Here is a 23,413-nt window from a genome sequence, read left to right as displayed (position 1 = left end):
TTCCTCTGTTTGCTTGTCAATTTCTACTGCTAATTTAGCATTTAGCATGGCTTCAGCAATGGCTTCAGCATTCACACGCATTTTCTGTTGGGAAATACTGTTTCTAGTCCTGAACCCTCTCTGGTCTGTGTTTCAGATCGAGGCTCTGAAGCTCTTCTCCCAGGAGGATCTGGTCTCGTGGTTCCTGCAGCACCGAGACGCCAGAAGCAGGAAGCTCAGTGTTCACGTACGTCTGTCGATCAATAATCAATAGTTAAAGGGACAGTTCAACATGTTCAATTGAACTCTTTAAAGGGGAAGCACCAGAAAAGGTTAAAATACCCAACAATAAAATTATATAAACAATGAATTAATAAAAACAATTAATGTTCGATGTTTTAAAGGAATAGTTCAACATTTAGTCAAATTGGCCCATCACCATAATCCCTATAGTCATAGCAGTAGGTTTGTTACCTTTAATTGTCAGTGCAAGCTGTTTTTAGAACGGCGGAGCAGAGCCGTGAGCTGCTCAGAGCTACGCTACGGAGGCTCATTATGGGATTTCTCAGTTGGTTTCCCTCATCAAACTCATCAAATACACAATCCAACAACTCCACAACGCTCTGGTGGACAAGTTGTGAGCTGCACATTCACCACGCTATGAGATAATAACACAACGTTACCACACAGAGTTGTTTTAGAGGGAAATTCATGTAAAACCACTGATGCACGTTGCCTTCAGGGACAGTTTTTCATCATCAGTCTCTGAATTTCCCTCTAAAACAACTCTGTGTGGTAACGTTGTGTTATTATCTCATAGCGTGGTGAATGTGCAGCTCACAACTTGTCCACCAGAGCGTTGTGGAGTTGTTGGATTGTGTATTTAATGAACCTACTGCTATGACTATGGGGATTATGGCAATGGGCCAATCTGACTAAATGTTGAACTGTCCCTTTAACTATAAAAACCAGCTCTGTTTCCTGTGTGTGTCCAGGTGGTGGGCTTCGGCGTGGAGGAGGGCGACCCCCCCGACCAGAGCGCCGGTTGCCGTGCCGACAGCCCCGACAACCCCGCCCCCTCCTCCTACGGCGAGGTCAGCGAGCTGAACTTCCTGTCGGCCTCGTCGCCGTGGCTACAGGACGCCACGCTCATCAGCGACATCAGAGCGTTCACCTCGTCCCTCCCCCTGCACCCGTACCACAAGATCCTCAGCTAAGCCCCGCCCCCCACAGATAATAAAGTTACCATGGCAACGGCTAGCATCATATTACTAATCGCACTGTTAGGACGGGAATAATGCTGCGTTCACTTCCTGGTGGGAAACCATGGCAACGGCGGCTCAGACCAATCAGCAGCGACTGGGACTCGAGTCGAATTTAAATATTAGATGAGTGATGTCACACTGAGGCTGTTGTTGTTGTTGTTGTTGTGGTTAAACGTTTTGTTTCATGAAACGACTCGTTGGTGATAAAACCTTCACACTGGAAACATGTTTCTGTCAATCACCTGATCAATACATTTATGACCCAACAACTCTGGACTGAAGTTAGTTAATAATAATTAAGATTTTCAACTTTCAGACGAGATTTGATTTAAAACATGAAGGGAAAGAGTCAAAGTGGTAAATGTGTTTAAATGTGTTTAAATGTGTTTAATAGAAGAAGTTTTAAAGAGAAGAAGCTCACACATCAACATCCAGACTGAATGAGTCTCACCGGGACTCGAACTCGTCCAGGTGCTGGACCGTTGCTGCTGATCGTCTGTTACATGTTTCCTGATCAGAATCAAGTCCTTATTAGTGAAGTTGATGTTATTATTATTCTCATTTCCTCATATTATTATTGTCATTTTGAAGTTGTGAAACCAAAGGTCACATGACACAAACAAACTGATAATTAAAGCAGCAGTAAGTGATCCGGTGGTTTTGTCTAACTTCCTGTCAGCAGATGGAGTTAGCAGTCCCCGCCCTCGTCCCTACGGCAACACATTCACACACAGAGAGGACTGCCCCTTTATGCCGTTCTCTCTCCTCATTGGATAAAGGTTGTAGGATACAAGGAAAGTTTTCTCCTGGGCTCAGAGCAGAGCAGAGTGACTGACAGACCCGTGTTTCAGACCAAACACTCTATAGAAGTGATTGCTGTCGGAAGATACAACTATTTAAGACTTATATTAACACAAACATCCACCTGACTTCTGCTTTAACTTCAGTTATGATGAATGGATGAATAGTTTTATGATGAATGGATGAATAGTTTCGGTCCAGATTGAAGCAGCAGCAGCCTCACTGTGCAGCAGCCGTGTGGTCGTTGTGTGTTGGTCTGTTCTGTTTGTCCCAGGGGAAGTGAACGCAGCGCGACGACTCAGGGCTCTGGTTTAAAGTGAAAGTCTGTCGACACGGTGGTTGTCACGTCGACGCAGCAGCATCTCTGTGTTGTCATGACGACGCAGCAGCAGCAGCAGCTCTGTGTTTTCATCCACTGTCAGTTTACATTTCCATGTTCACACTGTAATATTTGTACCAATGGACGATGTATATGAAGAAATCAGTGTATAGACTTTAACAGCAGTGGCCAGTAAAAACACGACTGTGATGTTTTATCTCTGAATGTTCTGCACGAGCGCCAACAAACTATTTACATTTTTAATCAATTACATTTGCAGCTCAAAGCCGATTAAAAGACCTAATAAAAAAAACTAATGAAATGTTCAGGAAAGACTTGAGTTGTGTTTGTTTATTCTGTCTTTTTTTTTTTTTATACTTTTTATTTAGTATTTTCAGAAATGAACAAGTTGACAACAGACTGTCAAGACAATAAAACAAAAACACAAACATGGGGGCTCCTCAGTTGAAAGACCTATATATATAATGTCCAGTGTCTTTACTTGATTAGTGTGTAGTGTCCTCAATTGTTTTGATAAAAGCAGTCCATTTCTCCCATTTCCTGGAGAAGGTTGCTCCTCTAGATCGGAGAGAGAAACTCATCTTTTCCATTAAACACATTTCCTTCACTTTGTCCATCCATTGGTTAATGCTTGGAGGTTCTGTTTTATACCAGCATTTTGTTATAACTTTTTTACAAGCCATCAACAGTATTTTACACAGATACCAGTCATTTTTAAGAACCACATTTTCATTTAGGACACAGAAATAGAGGACCGTCACATTGTTAGGGATTGTGTATCCCAGGATCTTTGTCACAGTAGTAGCCTACATACATGACCCCAGAAGGTTTGAATTTTTGGGCATAGCCAAAATATATGGGAATGATCAGCGTTCATGTTTCCGCACTGCCTCCAGCACTGTTCTTGTGATTGAGAGAATATGCTTTTTATAAGAGGTGTAATGAAAAAACGTATCAAGTTTTTCCAACCAAATATTCTCCACTTCTTTGAACTTGTAGATGAATGCTGTGCACTCCACATAGAACGCCATTCCTCCTCTGATATTTCTATATTTAGTTCTTTCTCCCATTTTGCTTTAATGTATCCTGTGTTGATCCCATTCTGTTTCTGAAGGCCTTGATATATTTTAGATATTATTTTTTTATTCTTCTTTTTATAGGCTTCAGTTAGAGTATCTATCACTGTATTGCCCTCTCTGGACAATGTTGGTTTGATTCTTTTATCGAAAAAAGTTTATTCTGTCTTTAAATGACAAATTAAACACGTAAAAGGGTTTCTACAGGTCATTTATATTTTACTTCCCTATCTTTCAGACATTCAGCACATGAAAAGTCTCAGGTATCAGTTTAATAAGGAAACTGAAATTATTAGGTGGATGAGACCTGCAGAGAAATACAAAGTTTGTCCAGACGGTGGCGCCAGAGGGAAGATCATGTTTCCTGACACAGCACTAAGATCCATTCTCTATATTCATCCCTAGAGCTCTGACAAGAGTTACTGTGATTGATCCAGATTCCCACTGAAAGTAGAATGCTGTAAAAATGTTTTTTCGAGTCTGACTTGTGTGGCCGGAGTAATAATGAAGGAACTGCCAAAGGCATAAATTACATTTTCTTGCTAAATGTGCCTTTATGGGAGTATTTACCATGTCCTCATGAAACATTGTTGCAATGTGATCTCATCCAGTTTATTGGGTGAGATAATGTTGACAGAGTAATTATGGACGTGGGTCTGAGTCTCTTTATTTCCCCTTTTACAGTTTGCCTTAATAAGCTTTTCTATAAGATGCCGGTAATCTAAGATCAACGGTCCATGTCCAAGTTGTCTTTGTCTCGACGGATAATAAGACATCTCTTTGAGCAGGTGATGCATGCACAAGCGTTGACTCAGCGTTGATCACCACTCACAGTGAGAAGTCTGTTCTTGAGTTTCTCCAGACAGATGTAGAAAAGAACAACAGAGGCAGTCTCAGACTCTCAGTGGCTTGTAACGAAACCTAGTTATAGGTTTCGTTTCCTGATAATGACACATGAAAAACAGCCTCTTCAAAAACAGTTTCTGCTCAGCTCTTCCCACAGAGCATGTTAACCAATCAGATCCATGCATTATATTTCCTCTGTTAACATTATGCAGGGCCCTACAAAATAAAATAACTGTTACTATTTCCAGAGTTGTATAATTCTGTATCATGGTGTACTATGTTTAACACATGGACTATCAAACTACAATGCACACTTATCCCACCCTGCATTATCACAGCATGTTATTTAATACTCTTCACCTAGTTTACAGTTGAACAAACTGAGCAAATAACATTTCAGTTTTACCGAAACACAATCTACAGTGTTGCAAGTGTTGATGATTGACCTGATATCTTTCACTTTGCAATGTCATATCCCCTAACCCTATTCTCTAAAATCTGACTAAGCTCAATCTGACTAGTATGTCATCCAGTATGATATCAAATAAAATACTAGATTCTTTTTTTTAATGCTTATTTTTTTTCTCAAAGCACTATACTTTGAAACAACTTTCACAGGAAGTGAAGTTGGAGGGATGGGCTTAAGCAGAACAGACTGGAGGCTGCAGTCATTTGGGCGTTGGCAACAGCTATGGTTTTCATGCAGCGCTGTAATCTTCTGCAAAATCCTCAGAAAATAGATTACTGCAGGAGATGATTGGCAGCCAAACTCCAGTCTCAGGAGGCATCTGATGATCTGAGGAGGTAAGAAATTAACTGATTGCTCTTATTTAACCTGAGCTTTGACTTCCTCAACTGGAATGTAAAACTTAAGCCATGATTTTCTCTAAAAGGACTCGAGGAGGTCACTATTTCTCTTTACTGAGTTTATAATTCAGTGTTAGAGTGGCTGAAATTTAGCTGCTATTTTCTCATTTAATTATCAGTTTGTATGGTACACGATGAAAAAGTTCTGAACTTAAGAACTCAATGCACTCTTATTGTTTCTGATTAATGTTATGTAAGAGAGAGAGAAAAGAAACTGTTGTCCAACTTTTCCTGTCCCTATCTGAATTGAGGCCAGTACTGACATGTTAATATGCTAAACAAAAACAGCCAAGTGTGATATTAACCACTTGACCACCAATCACCCAAGTTTTAGTCCTTTCTAAAGTTAATTTGTATTCAGAATTAATTTTGTACTACAGAATAATCATTGTTTTTCCACTGTATTTGAACCAGAGATTTTTTTTTCGATAAATTCCTTGACTTTAAAATCATAAAGGGTTAGGGTTAATATTCTGATTCATGAACTATGTGGGTATTGATCATTAAGCTGGGGGACAATTTTACCTGCTTGTCTGTTTTTGAAGTACATCTTTATTCTAACCCTCCTCTGAAATTCTTGTAATGTTATCTATGGCAATTTTGTTCAACTTCTACGTCTTGTGTATTTTCTCACTGTTACTTTCTTTATTTTAATTTTTTGCTATTTCATTTTTAGTTGATCCAAAATGAGCAGCTCAATAAAAAAGCCACAACCTCCAATTGAAGAATGGACCAAAGAAGATGTACGCTGGTGGTTGATGACAGAGGTCAAAGTGCAAAACAGCTGTGCAGACAGATTCCTCGAAGAGGAAGTGTCAGGAGACACTTTAGAGCATTTTGAAAAGACAGATATCCTGGATTTGGGAATAAAACACGGCCCTGCTGTCAAAATCACATGTTATCTAGAAAACCTGAAAAAAGGATCACAGCATGAGTCACAGTTCCCAGACTATGTGGAAAACTGGACAAAGGAGCAAGTTAACCAGTGGTTACTGCAGTATGTTAAGCTGTATTGTAAATATGCACAAAGACTCCTAGAGGAAGATGTTTCTGGAGATTGTCTTGTTTGTTTCAAAAAGCAGGATTTTCTGGATCTGGATGTGAAAAGTGGTCCTGCTGTGAAGATTCTGGCAGAACTCCGTCAGCTGAAACAGAAACCAGAGCCAACACTGCATCCTACTGTCCACACCAGCACAGACCAAGAAGAACCCCCAAAACCCATTCAGTCTGAACTGAGTCTGGCTCAGGTCAAAGAAACAATACAACCAGAGTCATGTGAGAACATTCAGTCAAAAACAACTGTAAAAGTGGAAAATGAATCTGGACAGACTGAGCAGCCATCTGGGAAAACGTCAGAGAGAAAGGAAGTTCTACAACCAAGGCCACAGAACTGGGAGATCAAGAGAGAAGAAAGTATTGTGGTAATATTTCTGTCGTATTGTTAATTATGGAATTATTGTGTGAAGCCTATTGATGGCAAGGCAAGGCAATTTTATTAGTATAGCCCGTTTTTACCACCAGTTTGTCTCAAAGGGCTTTACATCCCATCATAACAACATCCTCTGTCCTTAAACCCTCACATCCACTGAGGAAAAACTCCATGGAAAACCCTTTTAACTCATTGAGTGCCGCGCTCCTTTCCAAAGTTTTAGTCAAGTGTACCGGCAATTTAGACCATTTTTGACTTTTTATGTAGAGCCATAGTGTATTCTATATTATTGCCACCAACACATACTGTAGCTCAATTGAAAGGTTTAACTTTATGCTTCAAATGACCACAAACCGTTTGTTTCTACGTGCCTCCGTTCCTGAGAAAAGTCAAGCTAAACATGGCTGGGTTTCACCAAAATCCCTCCTTTTTTTCTAGAAAAGGAGATAGAGCGTCTTTTATGAAAGGTGCTCTGTTTGTGTCTGTCGCTCTTCTCACACTCGCATTTCTGGATCAAAGGGCTCGTATAAGATAAATATATACAACAATTGTTGTTCTATTCACAAAACCACCATCGGGGACGGGGGGGGGGCGCCACTAAACAACAATAACACAGACGCACCGTGCCGTGTCACAGCTTCTCCCCGCGGAACGTGAGGGTCTGTCGGCCACAGCAGCTCAGGAACACCGGTCCCACCGGTGGTCGCGGTCCTTCTGTGGTACGGGTCGGTGATGCCGGTCTGCTTTGGCCCAGAGACCATCAGATTTTACCGCGGGAGGACCTTGGGGAGGACACGGTGTTGCTCCAGATGAAGACCGGGCGGGACAGTCGGCTGAGAGCTTCCTGTTTCTGCTCCGAGCAGCTGCAGCCTCGCGGGTGAGAGCAGAGCAGCTGCTGCATCCACATGCAGAACTCCGTTTGCAGAAGCCGAGTTATGATAAAAACTTCCAGATCATGAGCTGTCATGTGACTTTGATCGTCATCTATTTCAGTTCTCCTCGTCGTAGAGTCCCCAAATTTACATATAATGTGTATTAAAGTGTCTATTTTCATAATAAAAAAAAAAAAGCAAAAAACGAAAAAACTCGTTTTTGGCACTCAACGCATGGGAACGAAAAACGAGAAATTACGTGGTTGGCACTCAATGAGTTAACAGGGAAAACCAGGAGAAAGCTAATATAGATAACATAGATGTTGTTACAGACAAGAAAACAGTTTACAACAGAGAATGTGAGAAACATGGAAATGTTAACAACAGCTGAAGGAGGAAGCTTCTGGTAGGCAAGGGAGGCAGGGAGAGCAGACCAGCTTAATGGGAGGACTGGATGGCAGACTGGTTCATAGGAAGAGAGAGCAGACCAGCTTAATGGGAGGACTGGATGGCAGACTGGTTCATGGGAAGAGAGGGCAGACCAGCTTAATGGGAGGACTGGATGGCAGACTGGTTCATGGGAAGAGAGGGCAGACCAGCTTAATGGGAGGACTGGATGGCAGACTGGTTCATGGGAAGAGAGGGCAGACCAGCTTAATGAGAGGACTGGATGGCAGACTGGTTCATAGGAAGAGAGGACAGACCAGCTTAATGGGAGGACAGGATGGCAGACTGGTTCATGGGAAGAGAGGACAGACCATCTTAATGGGAGGACAGGATGGCAGACTGGTTCATGGGAAGGAAGGGCAGACCAGCTTAATGGGAGGACTGGATGGCAGACTGGTTCATAGAGAGGACAGACCAGCTTAATGGGAGGACTGGATGGCAGACTGGTTCATAGGAAGGGAGAGCAGACCAGCTTAATGGGAGGACTGGATGGCAGACTGGTTCATAGGAAGAGAGAACAGACCAGCTTAATGGGAGGACTGGATGGCAGACTGGTTCATAGGAAGAGAGGGCAGACCAGCTTAATGGGAGGACTGGATGGCAGACTGGTTCATAGGAAGAGAGAACAGACCAGCTTAATGGGAGGACTGGATGGCAGACTGGTTCATAGGAAGAGAGGACAGACCAGCTTAATGGGAGGACAGGATGGCAGACTGGTTCATGGGAAGAGAGGACAGACCATCTTAATGGGAGGACAGGATGGCAGACTGGTTCATGGGAAGGAAGGGCAGACCAGCTTAATGAGAGGACTGGATGGCAGACTGGTTCATAGGAAGAGAGGACAGACCAGCTTAATGGGAGGACAGGATGGCAGACTGGTTCATGGGAAGAGAGGACAGACCATCTTAATGGGAGGACAGGATGGCAGACTGGTTCATGGGAAGGAAGGGCAGACCAGCTTAATGGGAGGACTGGATGGCAGACTGGTTCATAGAGAGGACAGACCAGCTTAATGGGAGGACTGGATGGCAGACTGGTTCATAGGAAGGGAGAGCAGACCAGCTTAATGGGAGGACTGGATGGCAGACTGGTTCATAGGAAGAGAGAACAGACCAGCTTAATGGGAGGACTGGATGGCAGACTGGTTCATAGGAAGAGAGGGCAGACCAGCTTAATGGGAGGACAGGATGGCAGACTGGTTCATGGGAAGAGAGAACAGACCAGCTTAATGGGAGGACTGGATGGCAGACTGGTTCATAGGAAGAGAGAACAGACCAGCTTAATGGGAGGACTGGATGGCAGACTGGTTCATAGGAAGAGAGAACAGACCAGCTTAATGGGAGGACTGGATGGCAGACTGGTTCATAGGAAGAGAGGACAGACCAGCTTAATGGGAGGACAGGATGGCAGACTGGTTCATGGGAAGAGAGGACAGACCATCTTAATGGGAGGACAGGATGGCAGACTGGTTCATGGGAAGGAAGGGCAGACCAGCTTAATGGGAGGACTGGATGGCAGACTGGTTCATAGAGAGGACAGACCAGCTTAATGGGAGGACTGGATGGCAGACTGGTTCATAGGAAGAGAGGGCAGACCAGCTTAATGGGAGGACTGGATGGCAGACTGGTTCATAGGAAGAGAGGACAGACCAGCTTAATGGGAGGACTGGATGGCAGACTGGTTCATAGGAAGAGAGAACAGACCAGCTTAATGGGAGGACTGGATGGCAGACTGGTTCATAGGAAGAGAGGGCAGACCAGCTTAATGGGAGGACAGGATGCCACTCTGTGGACTGTCTGTGAAGACTGACTGGAAGCTGGCCTCATCCTCTGCTTCAGAGAGGGAGCCTTGCACTGTCGGACCTGGGTCTCTGCTCCGTGTCCAGAGCCTGGTCGGGAGGTCGGGACATGTTGTTCACGCTGTGAACATGCTCGCTAATGCGTAAAAAAAAGTAAACGGAGGGATTTAGAAATAAAAGCCTCCCTCAAATAACTTAAATGTGGCCATGAATAAACTTGTTTCGCCTATAGCAGTATTTCCCTAATGCAAATATTGAATACATCTCTATTTTCACAGTTAAAAATGTCTTTGTGAAAAGAAAAGAGAAACACTGTAGCATATTTTCATACGCACACCCAGCCTGAATTGCGATCAGTAAAATATATAAAAATATAAAACACAACTTAAAAATTAAAGTTGTTGATATTTTGCTTAAATGGATAGAGCTTCATAATTAAAAGTAGCGCAATGTCCAGCTGTCAGAAATTAAAGGCAGCCTCTTATGTGCATTAACAGTGTTGCTTCGGGCTGTGATAGCGTTTTCTTTTTTCTTTTTTTTAATCGCTCCTACTCACTCCAAACAAGCTGCTCATCTTGGCTGAAATCAGCGGGGATACGGGGGTATAGCCTATTTAATTATTTTAACCCGAGTCTAGAGTCTAGATGGAGGTGGGTGCAGGTCGTACAGAGCTCCACACACACTGGGACCGAAGATGAGGTCGATGCTCAAAACACTCCTGCTGTAAAAACTCACGCCTTTTCTTCCAGTGATTGTAGCATCCTCTTTATAATGCTCCTCATTTTTTGCGATCGACAACGGGAAAAAAACCCAGATTTGGCAACAAGAAACAGCTGAGAACGGACTCAAATAATCAAGCTACCGCTAATGTACTATACGACTTCCGGTCGTCACCAGAAGTTCGAACACAATCTGACAGCGTTCCACTGACTCCATGGTTGCCCCGGAGAATAAGGTGAATAGCAGCATAGCTGTAAAATGGTTCAGAGCTACCTGAACGAGCCCTAACTAAAAGCCCTGTCATAAAGGAAGGTCTTAAGTCTAGACTTAAATGTAGTTAGAGTGTCTGCCTCTTTGACCCATGGAGAGAGCTGGTTCCACAGTAAAGGAGCCCGGTAACTGAAGGCTCTACCTCCCAGTCTGTTTCTAGAGATACTGGGAGTCACTAACAGACCTGCATTCTGGGAGAGGAGAGGAGAGGAGAGGAGAGGAGAGGAGAGGAGAGGAGAGGAGAGGAGAGGAGAGGAGAGGAAAGGAGAGGAGAGGAGAGGAGAGGAGGAGAAAGGAGAGGGCTCTGTGTGACCAGATGTGTCCCCAGCAGTCTAAGCCTATAGCAGCGTAGCTATAAAATGGTTCAGAGCTACCTGAACCAGCCCTAACTAAAAGCCCTGTCATAAAGGAATGTCTTAAGTCTAGACTTAAATGTAGTTAGAGTGTCTGCCTCTTTGACCCATGGAGAGAGCTGGTTCCACAGTAAAGGAGCCCGGTAACTGAAGGCTCTACCTCCCAGTCTGTTTTTAGAGATACTGGGAGTCACTAACAGACCTGCGTTCTGGGAGCAGAGTGCTCTGGTAGGACAGTAAGGAATGATGAGTTCTTTTCCCCTGCTGTTAAGCTGGTCTGTCCTCCCTTCCTATGAACCAGTCTGCCATCCAGTCCTCCCATTAAGCCGGTCTGCTCTCCCTGCCTCCCTTGCTTACCAGAAGGGATCCCTCCTCTGTTGCTCACCCTGAGCTTTCTCCTGGTTTTCCCTGTTAAAAGGGTTTTCTATGGAGTTTTTCCTCAGTGGATGTGAGGGTCTAAGGACAGAGGATGTTGTTATGATGCTATGTGAAGCCCTCTGAGACAAACTGTTTGTAAAAATATATACAAATAAAATTGCCTTGCCTTGCCCTTTAGAGATACTGGGAGTCACTAACAGACCTGCATTCTGGGAGCGGAGTGCTCTGGTAGGACAGTAAGGAATGATTAGTTCTTTCAGATAGGACGGAGCTTTATCATTAAGAGCCTTATAAGTCAGCAGAAGGATTTTGAAGTCTATTCTAAATCCTACAGGAAGCCAGTGGAGAGAAGCTAAAGTGGGAGAGATGTGCTCTCTCTTCCTAACTCCTGTCAAAACCCTCGCTGCGGCATTCTGGACCAGCTGGAGACTCTTTAGAGAGTTTTTCGGACATCCTGACAGGACAGAGTTACAGTAGTTCAGCCTAGAAGTGATAAATGCATGCACCAGTTTCTCAGCATCACTCTGGGAGAGGATATTCCTAATCTTAGTGATACTGCGCAGATGGAAGAAGGCGGTCCTAGTCACGTGTTTTATGTGGGAGCTAAAGGAAAGGTCTTGGTCAAAAATGACTCCAAGGTTCCTCGCAGTTGTACTCGGGGTCAGGGTGATGCCATCTAGAGTAGCGATCTGGTTAGAGAGAGTGTCCCTGAGATGTTTAGGTCCAAACACAATGACCTCAGTTTCATCTGAATTCAGTAGCAAGAAGTTAGAGGACATCCAGGATCTAATGTCTTTCAGACAGTCTTGCAGATTGATGAGGCGGCTTCTGTCATCTGGCTCCATGGACAAGTAGAGTTGCGTATCATCTGCATAACAGTGAAAATTGATTGAGTGCTTCCGGATGATGTCACCTAATGGGAGCATGTAAAGAATGAAGAGGATTGGCCCTAAGACTGAACCCTGTGGTACACCATACGTAACTCTGCTATACTCTGAATGGTCGTTATTAACATTAACAAATTGAAACCTGTCAGATAAGTATGACTCAAACCATTTTAGGGCAGGTCCTTTAATCCCAATTTCATGATCTAGTCTCTGCAGCAGGATGCTGTGGTCAATGGTGTCAAATGCAGCACTGAGGTCCAAAAGTACAAGAACAGAGACGAGACCTCTGTCTGAAGCTATAAGAATCATCAGATCATTAGAGACTTTGACAAGTGCTGTTTCAGTGCTATGGTGTTCTCTGAATCCAGATTGGAAAGCTTCAAAGAGCTTGTTGCTGTGCAGATGTTCATGTAGCTGCTCCAGGACAATCTTCTCAAGGATCTTAGAGATGTAAGGAAGGTTGGATATAGGCCGATAGTTGGCTAGGACATCTGGGTCAAGAGAAGGTTTTTTAAGTAAAGGGTTAATGACAGCCACCTTAAAGGCCTGTGGCACGTAGCCTGTGGCTAAGGAAAGATTGATTTGGTTCAGAAAGGAAATGTTAATTAAGGGGAAGACATCCTTAAAGCAGATATCAGCTTCACGGCCGTTTCGGCTAATGCTGCGTTCAAGGCAGGCTTTTGAAACCGTAAGTTACAGCTTCAAGTCACAACTACGACTTGGTAGCGTTCCAGGTAACCCGTAGCTCGTGTTTTTACCATCCTGTTGTCTGTGAAAGTTCCCTATAACGGCCACTCGTAACTTCCGACCCGTGAACTCGTACCAGATCGAACTGGTATGACTTCACAGGAAGGAAAAACACAAAGTACGAGTTTCTTTGAACGCACCATCATTTAGCAGCCCCCGCCCTTGTTAGGCATCAATTGGTCCTCGTGCTACGTCACCACATTCACGCGCATCCCTTGGCTGCACACACAGCCCTTCATGCCGTTCTCTCTCCTCATTGGATAACACTTGTATCCCACAAGGAAAATTTTCTCCTCGGGTTACAGCAGAGCAGAGTGACGGAGAGACTCGTGTTTAGGCTGAAATACTTCATGTAAGTGATTGCTGACGGAAAATAGGACTATTTAGGACTTATATTAACAAAAACATTCCACTGATATCTGCTTTAAGTAGTCTTGTCGGGACTGGATCCAGCAGACATGTGGCTGACTTGGAAGAAGTAATTACAGAAGTTAAGTCTGACAGGTCGATGGGAGAGAAGCTGTCCAAGTGTGTACCAAGTCTGGGAGGTGCTTCTATGGGTACCGTAGTCTGTGCTCCATTACTGGCAATCTTCGTTCTAATATTAACTATCTTTTCGGTAAAGAAAGTTAGGAAATCATTACTGCTGAGAGTTGGAGGGATGGATGGCTCAACGACACTATGGTTCTTGGTTAGCCTGGCCACAGTGTTGAAAAGGAACCTGGGGTTGTTCTTATTCTTTTCTATTAAAGATGAATAGTAATTGCTTCTAGCATTACGGAGTTCTTTTTTATATATTAATAAACTATCCTTCCAGACTTGACGGTCTTCCTCATGTTGGTGTTGATGGGCCATTTGTTCATAACAAAACATGACATCCACCAAAAAGTTTGTGCATTTTAAGAGCACATATAGGCATAACAAACCACAGACAATTATTGAACTGTAAAGTTGACACTAAATAATGACTTCTGTTTCTTCTTACAGACTACGGTCCAGCCACACAGACCAAGGATTGCGGAGGGGATCAAAGAAACTCTGGATAACCTTACAAAAGATGAAATGAAATCTTTTCATTTTTACTTAAAAGAATACACAGGATCTGAGAATAAACCGATTCCCAGGGGTAAACTGGAGGGCAAGGACACCATGGACACCACAAAGATAATGACTGGCCACTACGGAAACGAGGGGGCTTTACAAGTTACAATGGACGTCCTTGAAGAAATTAATCAGCGTGAACTTGCCAGTCAGCTGGAAAAGAAAATGGGTAAGTCAACCAATGTTAAGATGTTTAAATACTGATTCACAAACACTGATTTGATGCAATTACATTCACAATTTCACTCGATCAGATTTTGATTCAGTGATATTTCATGGACATTTGTTTGCTTGCATATGAATGCAATTATAAGGAATGCTGCAAATTGTGCCTCTTACCCACACATGTCAAACTCAAGGCCGGCCGCCAGTATAGCGTTCACACTACTCACACTACAAATCCCATAATACACTGCAACAGCTTCTGTACGGTCATGACCAAGCAATAGATCAACAAGTGCCAAGCCGATGCACACCTCAACACAAGTCACGGTTCTGTACGTATCTCACTTTGAGGGTTACGCTACGTTCACACCGAGATCGCGCCGCGTCTACCTGCCGCCGGACTCCGCAGTAGACAGTAGCGGTACCGCTGGAATTTGAAAAGGAAACTATGACAGCTAGTTCCCCTCTCGTTCACACACAGTAACACACACATGCACACACACAAGACTACCTAACGTTAATAAAGAACACAGTAGCAAGCAAAAAAAAAAAAAGGCAGAGGAACGTTCTGGGCTAGCTGGCTAACAGCATGCTGCTGTTTTTATTTTGGTAGTCAGATATATTGTAGGTTTGGTCGAGCAAAAAAAGCAACAATCAATCTGTCCTCCATGCCAGCCATCGCCACCGCGCATATCCACCGCGCGAATCCACCACAAAAGTTGAAAATTGACTTTCGTATTGACTTTCTTTTCTTTTTTTTCACCCGATGTCTCCCCCACAAACAAAAATTTACAAAACAAACAAACAAACAAAGAGTAAATAAACAATAAGAAATAAAATAATAATAATAATAATAATAGCAATCATAATAGTAACAATGTATACATATGTATAATAAAAAATAAAAAAATAAAAAAAGAAGGAATTATAAATCTTTTATCCAAAATCACATTATCAGCATGAGCACATATATAAAGCAGTTAGAAAAATACGTATCTTAGTCTAATGATGTACAATTCATATTCTCAAAATGCGATATAAGAGGTTGCCAGTGTTCATAGAATTTATCGGTGGATCCCCGAAGTGTAAATTTGACCTTCTCTAGCTTCAAAAATGTCATCAGGTCTTTAAGCCAAGAATCTTTTGAAGGTGGTAAAGGGTCTTTCCACTGTAAAAGAATTCGACGGCGAGCTATCAAAGATGAAAAAGAGATTACATTTTTCTGTATTGAATTCAATTTAATCCTAATTCCTGGAGTGCCAAAAATGGCTATCTCTGGTGATGGTTCAATGTTCAACTCCAGTACTTCTGTTAGAAATGTAAAAAAAAATCTCCAATATTCTTTTAACATAGGACAAGACCAAAACATATGGGTTGAGTGAGCAGGTGCCTGAGAACATCTGTCACAAGAATCCGATACATTTGGGTACATTTTTGATAATCTTTCTTTAGTATAATGAGTCCTGTGGAGCACCTTGAATTGAATAAGGGTAAGGCCCAATCCCATTTCTCTTTTTTACCCCTACCCCTTCCCCTACCCCTTGCCCCTCGCCCCTTGAAACGGAGCTACAAGGGGTAGGGGTAGAAAGTCAACCCCTCCGAATTGGGACACCACTTCAACAATCACATACGTCATCACGTAGTCTCACTGGCTTTTACGTAAGCTGATGCGGCGAGCTTTTGCCAGAAATCAAATAGCGTGTTCCATATAGCTTAATAAAATAAGATAAAACTTAATGCAGACTGATCGGTTCATTGTAAAACATTTATTTACTGATGTAAATGTGGTGATTTCTGTACACAGAGCCCAGAGGCAGCGCTGCCTGCTCCTCTGACTGGTACATGAAGCATAACTTTTCATCCAAATAAACTAATGTTACTGCCACAATTGTCAGATTTCATCAATGAGACCAACATTTAAATGCTGAAAAGAATTTAACATGCTGGTGGTAAACCTCTAAAAACCCGCGGATAAGTTAATTAACGACCGCCTTCTCTCCCGGCGGGACCGGGACGAGGACGTAATATGGCCGGTGGAGCAGCGCTGCAGACCGGCTGCTGCCTCTGTGAGGAGCCGCTCCTCCTGGAGCTTCACTTCTCCGAAAAATCGTCGGAGCAAACTTCTAACCCGCCGTCATTTGGATAAACTAACCGCACATTTGGGACCTAAATAGTTACTTTCTCGCAAGAAAAAATATTAAAACTTAATAAAGTGACGTAATAACAGCGCTACAGTGAGAAATAAAACAGCTTTTCGTTTTACAGCCACCGCTGCCGGCTGCCGCAAGATGCATTCTGGGAAATTTTCATACCCCTCCGTTTGGAGTGTGCCTCTGAAAAATCTCCGTTTGGAGGGCTATGTAGCCCTACCACTTCCCCCTACCCCTCTGTCCTAACGGGGATTGGGACACCCCTACCCCTACACGTGAACGCGCAAAACGGAGGGGTAGGGGTAAGTGGTAGGGCCAAGGGGTGAAATGGGATTGGGCCTAAGTGATGCACAGGATGAAGATGAGTTTATAGTATTAAGAGCTTTATTCCACCATTCATCTGAAAATGAAGTACCCCATTCTGATTCCCATTTTGTTTTAATCTTACAAAGGGCAGAGGAAGTCACTGTTAATAATATATTGTAAATATATGACAACTGTCCTTTTAGTAGCCGAGAAGTCATAGTAAAAAAATCAATGCCAGAGGCTACTGGAATATGTGGGAAAGCTGAGGTGTTATGCTTAACAAAGTTACGGATTTGGAAGTAACCATACATATCCGAACTCTGGAGGTTAAATAAGGAGGAAAGTTGAGTGAAACTAGCAAATATACCGTCTACATAAAGGTCACACAGGGAAGACAATCCTAACTTACACCATTTAGAAAATCTTGGATCAGTTCTGGCAGGTTGAAACAGGTGATTATTACAGAGAGGTGTGGCCAAGGGAAGACCTCTCCAGCCAAAATGTTGTCTAATTTGCTGCCAGATGTTTAAAGTGGCAATGACTATTGGATTAGAAGTAAACTGTCTAGGTTTAGAAGGGAGGCTACTACACACAAGGGCTTTCAGAGAGGAAGCATGGCATGAGTTAGTTTCTAGATGGATCCAACTATTGTCTGCACCTGTCATCCAGAGCATAATTTTATGTACGTTTGCAGCCCAATAAAAACATTGAAAGTTTGGCAATCCAAGTCCCCCTTTTGCGTGTTCCCTCTGTAACAAAGTTTTACAAACTCTTGGAGTCTTACCTGCCCATATAAAATTTGAAATGACTGTATCTAATTTACGAAAAAATTGCTTTGGTAAAAAGATAGGTAACACTGAAATAAATAAAGATATCTAGGGAGAATATTCATTTTAATCGAATTTACTCTGCTAGCCAGAGAGAGGGGTAAGTTATTCCACCTCTGTAGATCAGCTTTTACTTTAATGGTTAGAGCTTCAAAGTTTTCTTCAAAAAGTGAATTAATTGATTTAGTAATAGTAATTCCAAGATATTTAAAGCTAGTAGACCATTTAAAAGGAATGTGAACTTGAGATATTCCCTGAGCTAGTTGATTAATGAGGAAACATTCACTTTTTTGAATATTTAACTTATAGCCAGAGAAGGCTCCGAAAGAGTCAAGAGTGGCTAAGATGTAAGGGAAAGAACTTAATGGGTTCATAACATAAAGAAGAAGGTCATCGGCATATAAAGAGACCTTGTATTCTATCCCGCCTCTTTCGATACCAGAAAAAAATGTATGATTTTTCAAAGAAATAGAAAGGGGCTCAATGGCTAACGCAAAAAGCAGTGGGGACAATGGGCAACCCTGTCTAGTGCCCCTTGATAAGGGGAAAAACTGTGATAATTGATTATTTGTTAACACTCGTGCTTGTGGAGAGGTGTAAATCAAATTAATCCATGAAATAAACTTCTCACCAAAACCAAATCGTCTTAAAGTAAAAAACAAATAATGCCACTCCACTCGATTGAAAACCTTCTCGGCATCGAGAGTTACAACAACCTCAGGGCTAGTCAAAGAGGATTGAGAATAAACAATATTTAAAAGTTTTCGTAGATTGGTAAAGGATTGTCGGTTCTTAATGAACCCTGTTTGATCGGCAGAAATGATAGAAGGTAAAATGGCCTCCATTCTACATGTGAGCGCTTTTGTTAATATTTTTACATCTGAATTGAGGAGAGAGATGGGCCGGTAAGAGCCACAGAGCGTCTGGTCTTTATCCCTCTTGAGAATCAACGAGATGGAAGCTTGGGTGAGAGTCAAAGGCAAAGAACCCCGCTGGCGAGAGTCTTCAAACATTTCAAATAATAATGGTGCTAACTGAACAGAATTTTTTTTATAAAATTCGATAGGAAAACCGTCGCTGCCCGGGGACTTTCCACTTTGCATGGAGAAAATGGCATCTGATATTTCATTAAGACTTAAAGGAGCCTCTAACTTGTTATGAGACTCAGATGTGATTTTGGGAATGTTGAGATCTGAAAAAAAAATGTATTGACTTTCAATGTAAACTCGCCGCAAAAAGCCGGGCGGCGCGATCTCGGTGTGAACACAGCATTATGGTCCAATACAGGTTCAGTACAATGGAAAAAAAATCCCAAATGTATGAGACTACTTTTCTTTTCATTTATTTTGAACAAACAGCATTTGAAAGTTACAGTTTCTACAGTTGGCGACAAAACTTAAAAGCACTGGTAGAGCAGGCACCCAATAAACAGAGAGTCCTCACTGCAGCCGGCCCTGTATCGAATCCCGTCTCGGCCGACCCTTTGCTGCATGTCATTCCCTCCTCTCTCTGCCTCCCATTTCCTGCCTGTCTCGACTGTACTGTCCATTAAAGGCAAAAAGCCCCAAAAATATATTTGAATAAAACAAACAAACAAAAAAAAACAAAAAAGCAAACTAAAAGTACAAAATAAATAGAATAAAACATAAAGCTTGTCCATAAGGAGTGTTTTCATGTGTTTTCATTTGTTCTAATACATACCAATGCATACCATTTGCAAGTACTCTCATGGTGGAATGTTTTCTTGCATTATTGACATATGGAAATCAACTAAATACAGTTTTAATACACAAAAATGTTATTTTTCCTGCAGGTCAGGTAAACCAGCAGTGCCTCCGCAAAGCAGTTTTGAAGAAAGAAGCAAACCAGGGGGAGAAACTAAAGAATTTGTTAACCTGTGGTGGAAACTCACTTGACAACTATAATAGATTTGTCGTTGTTGTGAACAAGAGCAATCCAGAACAAGTGCCGTATCTCCAGTTTCTGAGTAAGTTGAAACTCTTTTCTGTGTTGGACTTTGACCCCAACTCTCTTGCTGAGGATGGACTGTGTCATTCCTACAGAGAGTCCAGGGTTGCCAATCTCCATACCGCAGCACAGTATCAGGGAGAGATTGACTCAGTTAAAAAGAACCTTAACCTCTATAAACAGACCAGTTGGGTCTTCTGTAATGGCAGAAATGACCTGGAAGGTGACTCAAACAAGGAGTTAGATTATAAGAACTGGCTGAGGAAAACTTGCAGAGATGTAGAGCAGTTGGTTTCATTCATCTGCAACCCTGAGGTTCTTCTCCCTGGCAGGAATCTCATCATATTCCTTCTGCTTTCCCCCGTGGACACTGAGAAAGACCCAATCTTTGACACCTACAGGTCTTTTATTAAACACACCCAGGAAGAAAATATCATCACTATCTGTGAATCTCAGAGCACATATGAGAAATGGAGGGGGCTGATACAAGAAAAGTGTGAACATGACATTGGCCATCTATCCATAAACGAACTGACCCTGAGTGAGATTAGTGGCACTATAATGACATTGGGGCCATTAAATCAGTCATCTGGTAGGCTAATACCCTCCTCTGATTCCAGTTTTGTTGTCCTGAAACAAAAAGATGAAGATTTTATGACTGCTCTGGACATTTTGTCTCTTTATCAGTGCGAAAAGATCTATGATGAAAACAGTCCAGAGTTTCAAGACTTCAGAATTAAAACTGAAGAGGAATTCTACAAAGGAGGCAAAGTCAAATGGTGGAACTTCTACTTCTGTGACAAAGACAAAGAGAAGCCATTTATCAAGAGGGACAAGTATGAAAAAGTGAAGAAGATGATCAGGTCCCAGTTGAGGGAATCAAACAAAATATGTTCTCTGCTCAATCTCTTCCACCATCCAGGATGTGGTGGCACCACCTTAGCAATGCATGTGATGTGGGATCTCCGTCAAGAGTTCAGATGTGCTGTGTTGAAAGACAATTCACTGCCCAAGAAAGAAGTTGCCATTCAGGTCAGAAAGCTTATGAAACTTGAAGGTGAGAAACCCTGTCCAGTTTTGCTGTTAGTTGATGACTCAAAAGAAAATGAGACTCTTCATGATCTTATGAACTGGATTCACAAAGCTGCAGTTGAGGATATCTTAAATAATGTGGACAATACACAAAACTGCAAAGTCATCATTCTTAACTGTGTTCGATCCCAAAGTCCAATGGAACAATACAGACAGCATAACACAACACAAAGTCAATTCATCTCTGCTTCACTGACACCAGAAGAGCAGAGGGAGTTTGAAAAGAAGCTTAAAGAGCTCAAAGAAACTCATGAAAAACCTGAGAACTTTTACAGCTTCATGATCATGAAGAGCAACTTTGACAGGGAATACATAGATAAACTCACCCGAAACACACTGGAGAACTTTGATTTCAGCACAAAGGCAGGGCAGCTTTTTGCGTACCTAGCCCTACTTAACACATATGTGTCAGAGTCTGAAATCTCACTCTCTCTCTGTGAGGACTTTTTTGGGATGAAAATGATTCGCTGGCAGGAGAATGAAAGTGTGTTGGACAGAATGAAGCCATATTCAAACCTCCTCATCATAGACACAGTTGAAGAATGGGGAGAATACAAAGGAATCCGAATCCTTCATCACTCCATTGCATCTGCATGTCTGGAGGAGTTGGAGAGGAGCTGCTACTTAAAAATAAGTGATATTGCTCGGGCAATTCTTCACTGTGATCTCTTTTTCAGTGCTGGTGTTGTCAAACACAGATTCATGCTCTCAGTTCAATGCATGTTGATTGAAAGGCAGCGCAGGAAATATGGAGAGGACAGAGAACCATTTTCTCCTCTCATAAACACAATCCACAGCCAAGATGGAAGACAAACTGTCCAAGAAATCTTTGTAAAAGCATCATCAAGGTTTGTCACAAGTGCATCTATTCCTCAAGCACTGGCAAGGTACTTGTACATCAACGAACGTGATTTCCCAGAGGCTCTGAACTGGGCTGAAAAAGCCAAGAACATCAAAGAAAACCCATACACATTTGACACAATTGCCCAAATCCACAAAAACAATTTAAAGACGAACATCCATAGAGAAAAGCAGGAGACTTGGCACAATCCAGAAGACTTGGAAACAAACATTAAAATAGCAGAAAGCGCTATCAGAGCATTCAAAAGAGCTCAAGAGCTGGCAAATGCAGAGGATGAACCTGGTGATGAAGCAGATGGGGTTGAGTCAGATGACTATCCCAGGAAGTCATATAATGTTTATGGCTATGTTGGTTTGCTGGAAATTGCTTTCCTGGTCTTTGAGATATTGGGCAGGCTGCCATTCTTTGATGGAAGTGATCCAGAAAAAAAGAAGTACTTTCAGAGTTTTCTGAGGAAAGTGATCCCAATCACCAGTGTGTTTAAGAGGGATGATGAGATCAACAACAGGTATGTGGAGATTATCAAAGACCGTGAGCATTTTCTTGTCAGTTTGAAAAGTCAAGTAAAAGAAACATTCGAAATTCTTGACTACTATTTCACATACATAAAAGCGAATAATTCAGAGTTTGATTCAAAGAATCGTTGGCATATCAGTGAACATTTTAAAAAGTATCTAGCTCTTTTTTTCACCACCCCTGAGGAAAAAACAAAAGAACGACAAAACAACCCAAATCTCAATTTGAAAATTGATATTGAAGAAAAAAGACTGTTTCTTGAAGAGGAACAAGCTGATACATTTGTTGGGATTCTTCAGCATTTGGACAAACCTGCCAAAGAAATTGAGAAGATCACAGAATGCTATGCATTCTTGCAACAGCATCAACAATTTGTGAACAAAAAGCAAAAGACAAAAGAAACAATCAACTACATTGCGTCAAACATAGTTCTTTACCTATTGAAACCAAAATCCAAACATGTCAAGAGTTACAGGAACCTCTCTGCGATCCTTCTGAAAATCTTACAAGATGTAGGGCTTGGGTATCCCTTCCCAGACCCCTACTACCTGGCCATCCTGTTATTCTGGCCAAGTCTTTCTCAGGACAACGCAGAAAACACAGAAATTGGTACATATGTGAAGGCAATTCGAAACTCATCTCGCAAGTTCCTGACTTCATTGTTTAGAAACAGGAACACTGTTGCCCACCTCTACTTGGGGAAAGAAGAGGGACTAAAGAGGCTTGTTTCCAAACCCCAACTCGATGAGAACTTTAAAGATATGCGCCGCGATACCTTGGCTCAACTTTGGCGAAATGGTGATATATTTAAACACAAAGCAATTATCAGTCGCCTTCATCGAGTCAGTGGAACCATTGTGCAAGGAGAGGTGTTTGCCAATTATGGAAAACTGAAAATTCCTGTGCGCCCAGCTCTTGTTGCCGGTATAAGAGATGGCTTCAGCACTGAAAAGGTTTCTTTCTACCTTGGTTTTGCTATTAATGGACCCCTTGCTTATGATATTAAGTATGATAACTAAGATAGTCACTTGTGTAAAAAGGCACAGGCGATACTGAGAGAACTTAACAGTTTGAAAAATAAAGGTGGCAACCAGTGACTCATTGTGAAGGAATTTCACACAACTGATCAAAAGAAGCACAAATGTAAAGCAAGATTGATTGCAAATGTAAAGCACCTGGCAATGAGCTGTATATATTGTACAAATGGAGTATTTTAATTTTCTTTTATACAATTTCATTTACATTATGAGAACTGCTGATGTAGCACAAGATGATTATGCCCCTTTTTAACTTCAAGGTGTTATTTTTATTTCATTGTTTTCTTACACATTATGTTTATTGTGGCAGATAT

General features: G+C 42.1%; 3 protein-coding genes across 3 annotated transcripts in view; all 3 read left to right on the top strand.

The window, feature by feature from the left end:
* nrd1b (nardilysin b (N-arginine dibasic convertase)) overlaps positions 1-2,671 on the top strand; it is a 44,729-nt gene extending 42,058 nt beyond the window's left edge. Inside the window, exons 30-31 of the mRNA XM_083970586.1 lie at positions 137-226; positions 975-2,671. Of these exons, the coding sequence (XP_083826712.1) occupies positions 137-226; positions 975-1,196 (312 nt within the window). The 3' untranslated portion in view covers positions 1,197-2,671. The remainder of the gene's footprint in view (positions 1-136; positions 227-974) is intronic.
* A 2,338-nt stretch (positions 2,672-5,009) lies between these two features.
* On the top strand, positions 5,010-14,121 carry LOC310985394 (uncharacterized protein; the record flags this gene model as incomplete). Its single annotated transcript, XM_083970967.1, has 3 exons — positions 5,010-5,111; positions 5,851-6,449; positions 14,063-14,121. The coding sequence occupies exons 2-3, from the start codon at positions 5,861-5,863 to the stop codon at positions 14,119-14,121; spliced, it is 648 nt and encodes a 215-aa protein (XP_083827093.1). The 5' UTR covers positions 5,010-5,111; positions 5,851-5,860.
* A 5-nt stretch (positions 14,122-14,126) lies between these two features.
* LOC310985119 (sterile alpha motif domain-containing protein 9-like) lies at positions 14,127-23,081 on the top strand (the record flags this gene model as incomplete). Its single annotated transcript, XM_083970585.1, has 2 exons — positions 14,127-14,345; positions 19,438-23,081. Exons 1-2 carry the CDS (start codon positions 14,138-14,140, stop codon positions 23,079-23,081), a joined length of 3,852 nt encoding a protein of 1,283 aa, XP_083826711.1. The 5' UTR covers positions 14,127-14,137.
* Between the last annotated feature and the right edge of the window lie 332 nt (positions 23,082-23,413).

This window comes from Trachurus trachurus (assembly GCF_905171665.1).
Source record: "Trachurus trachurus genome assembly, chromosome: 4".
NCBI lineage: Eukaryota > Metazoa > Chordata > Actinopteri > Carangiformes > Carangidae > Trachurus > Trachurus trachurus.
Note: the sequence above shows the minus strand (reverse complement) of the source record. Positions and strands in the feature narration are given on the sequence as shown.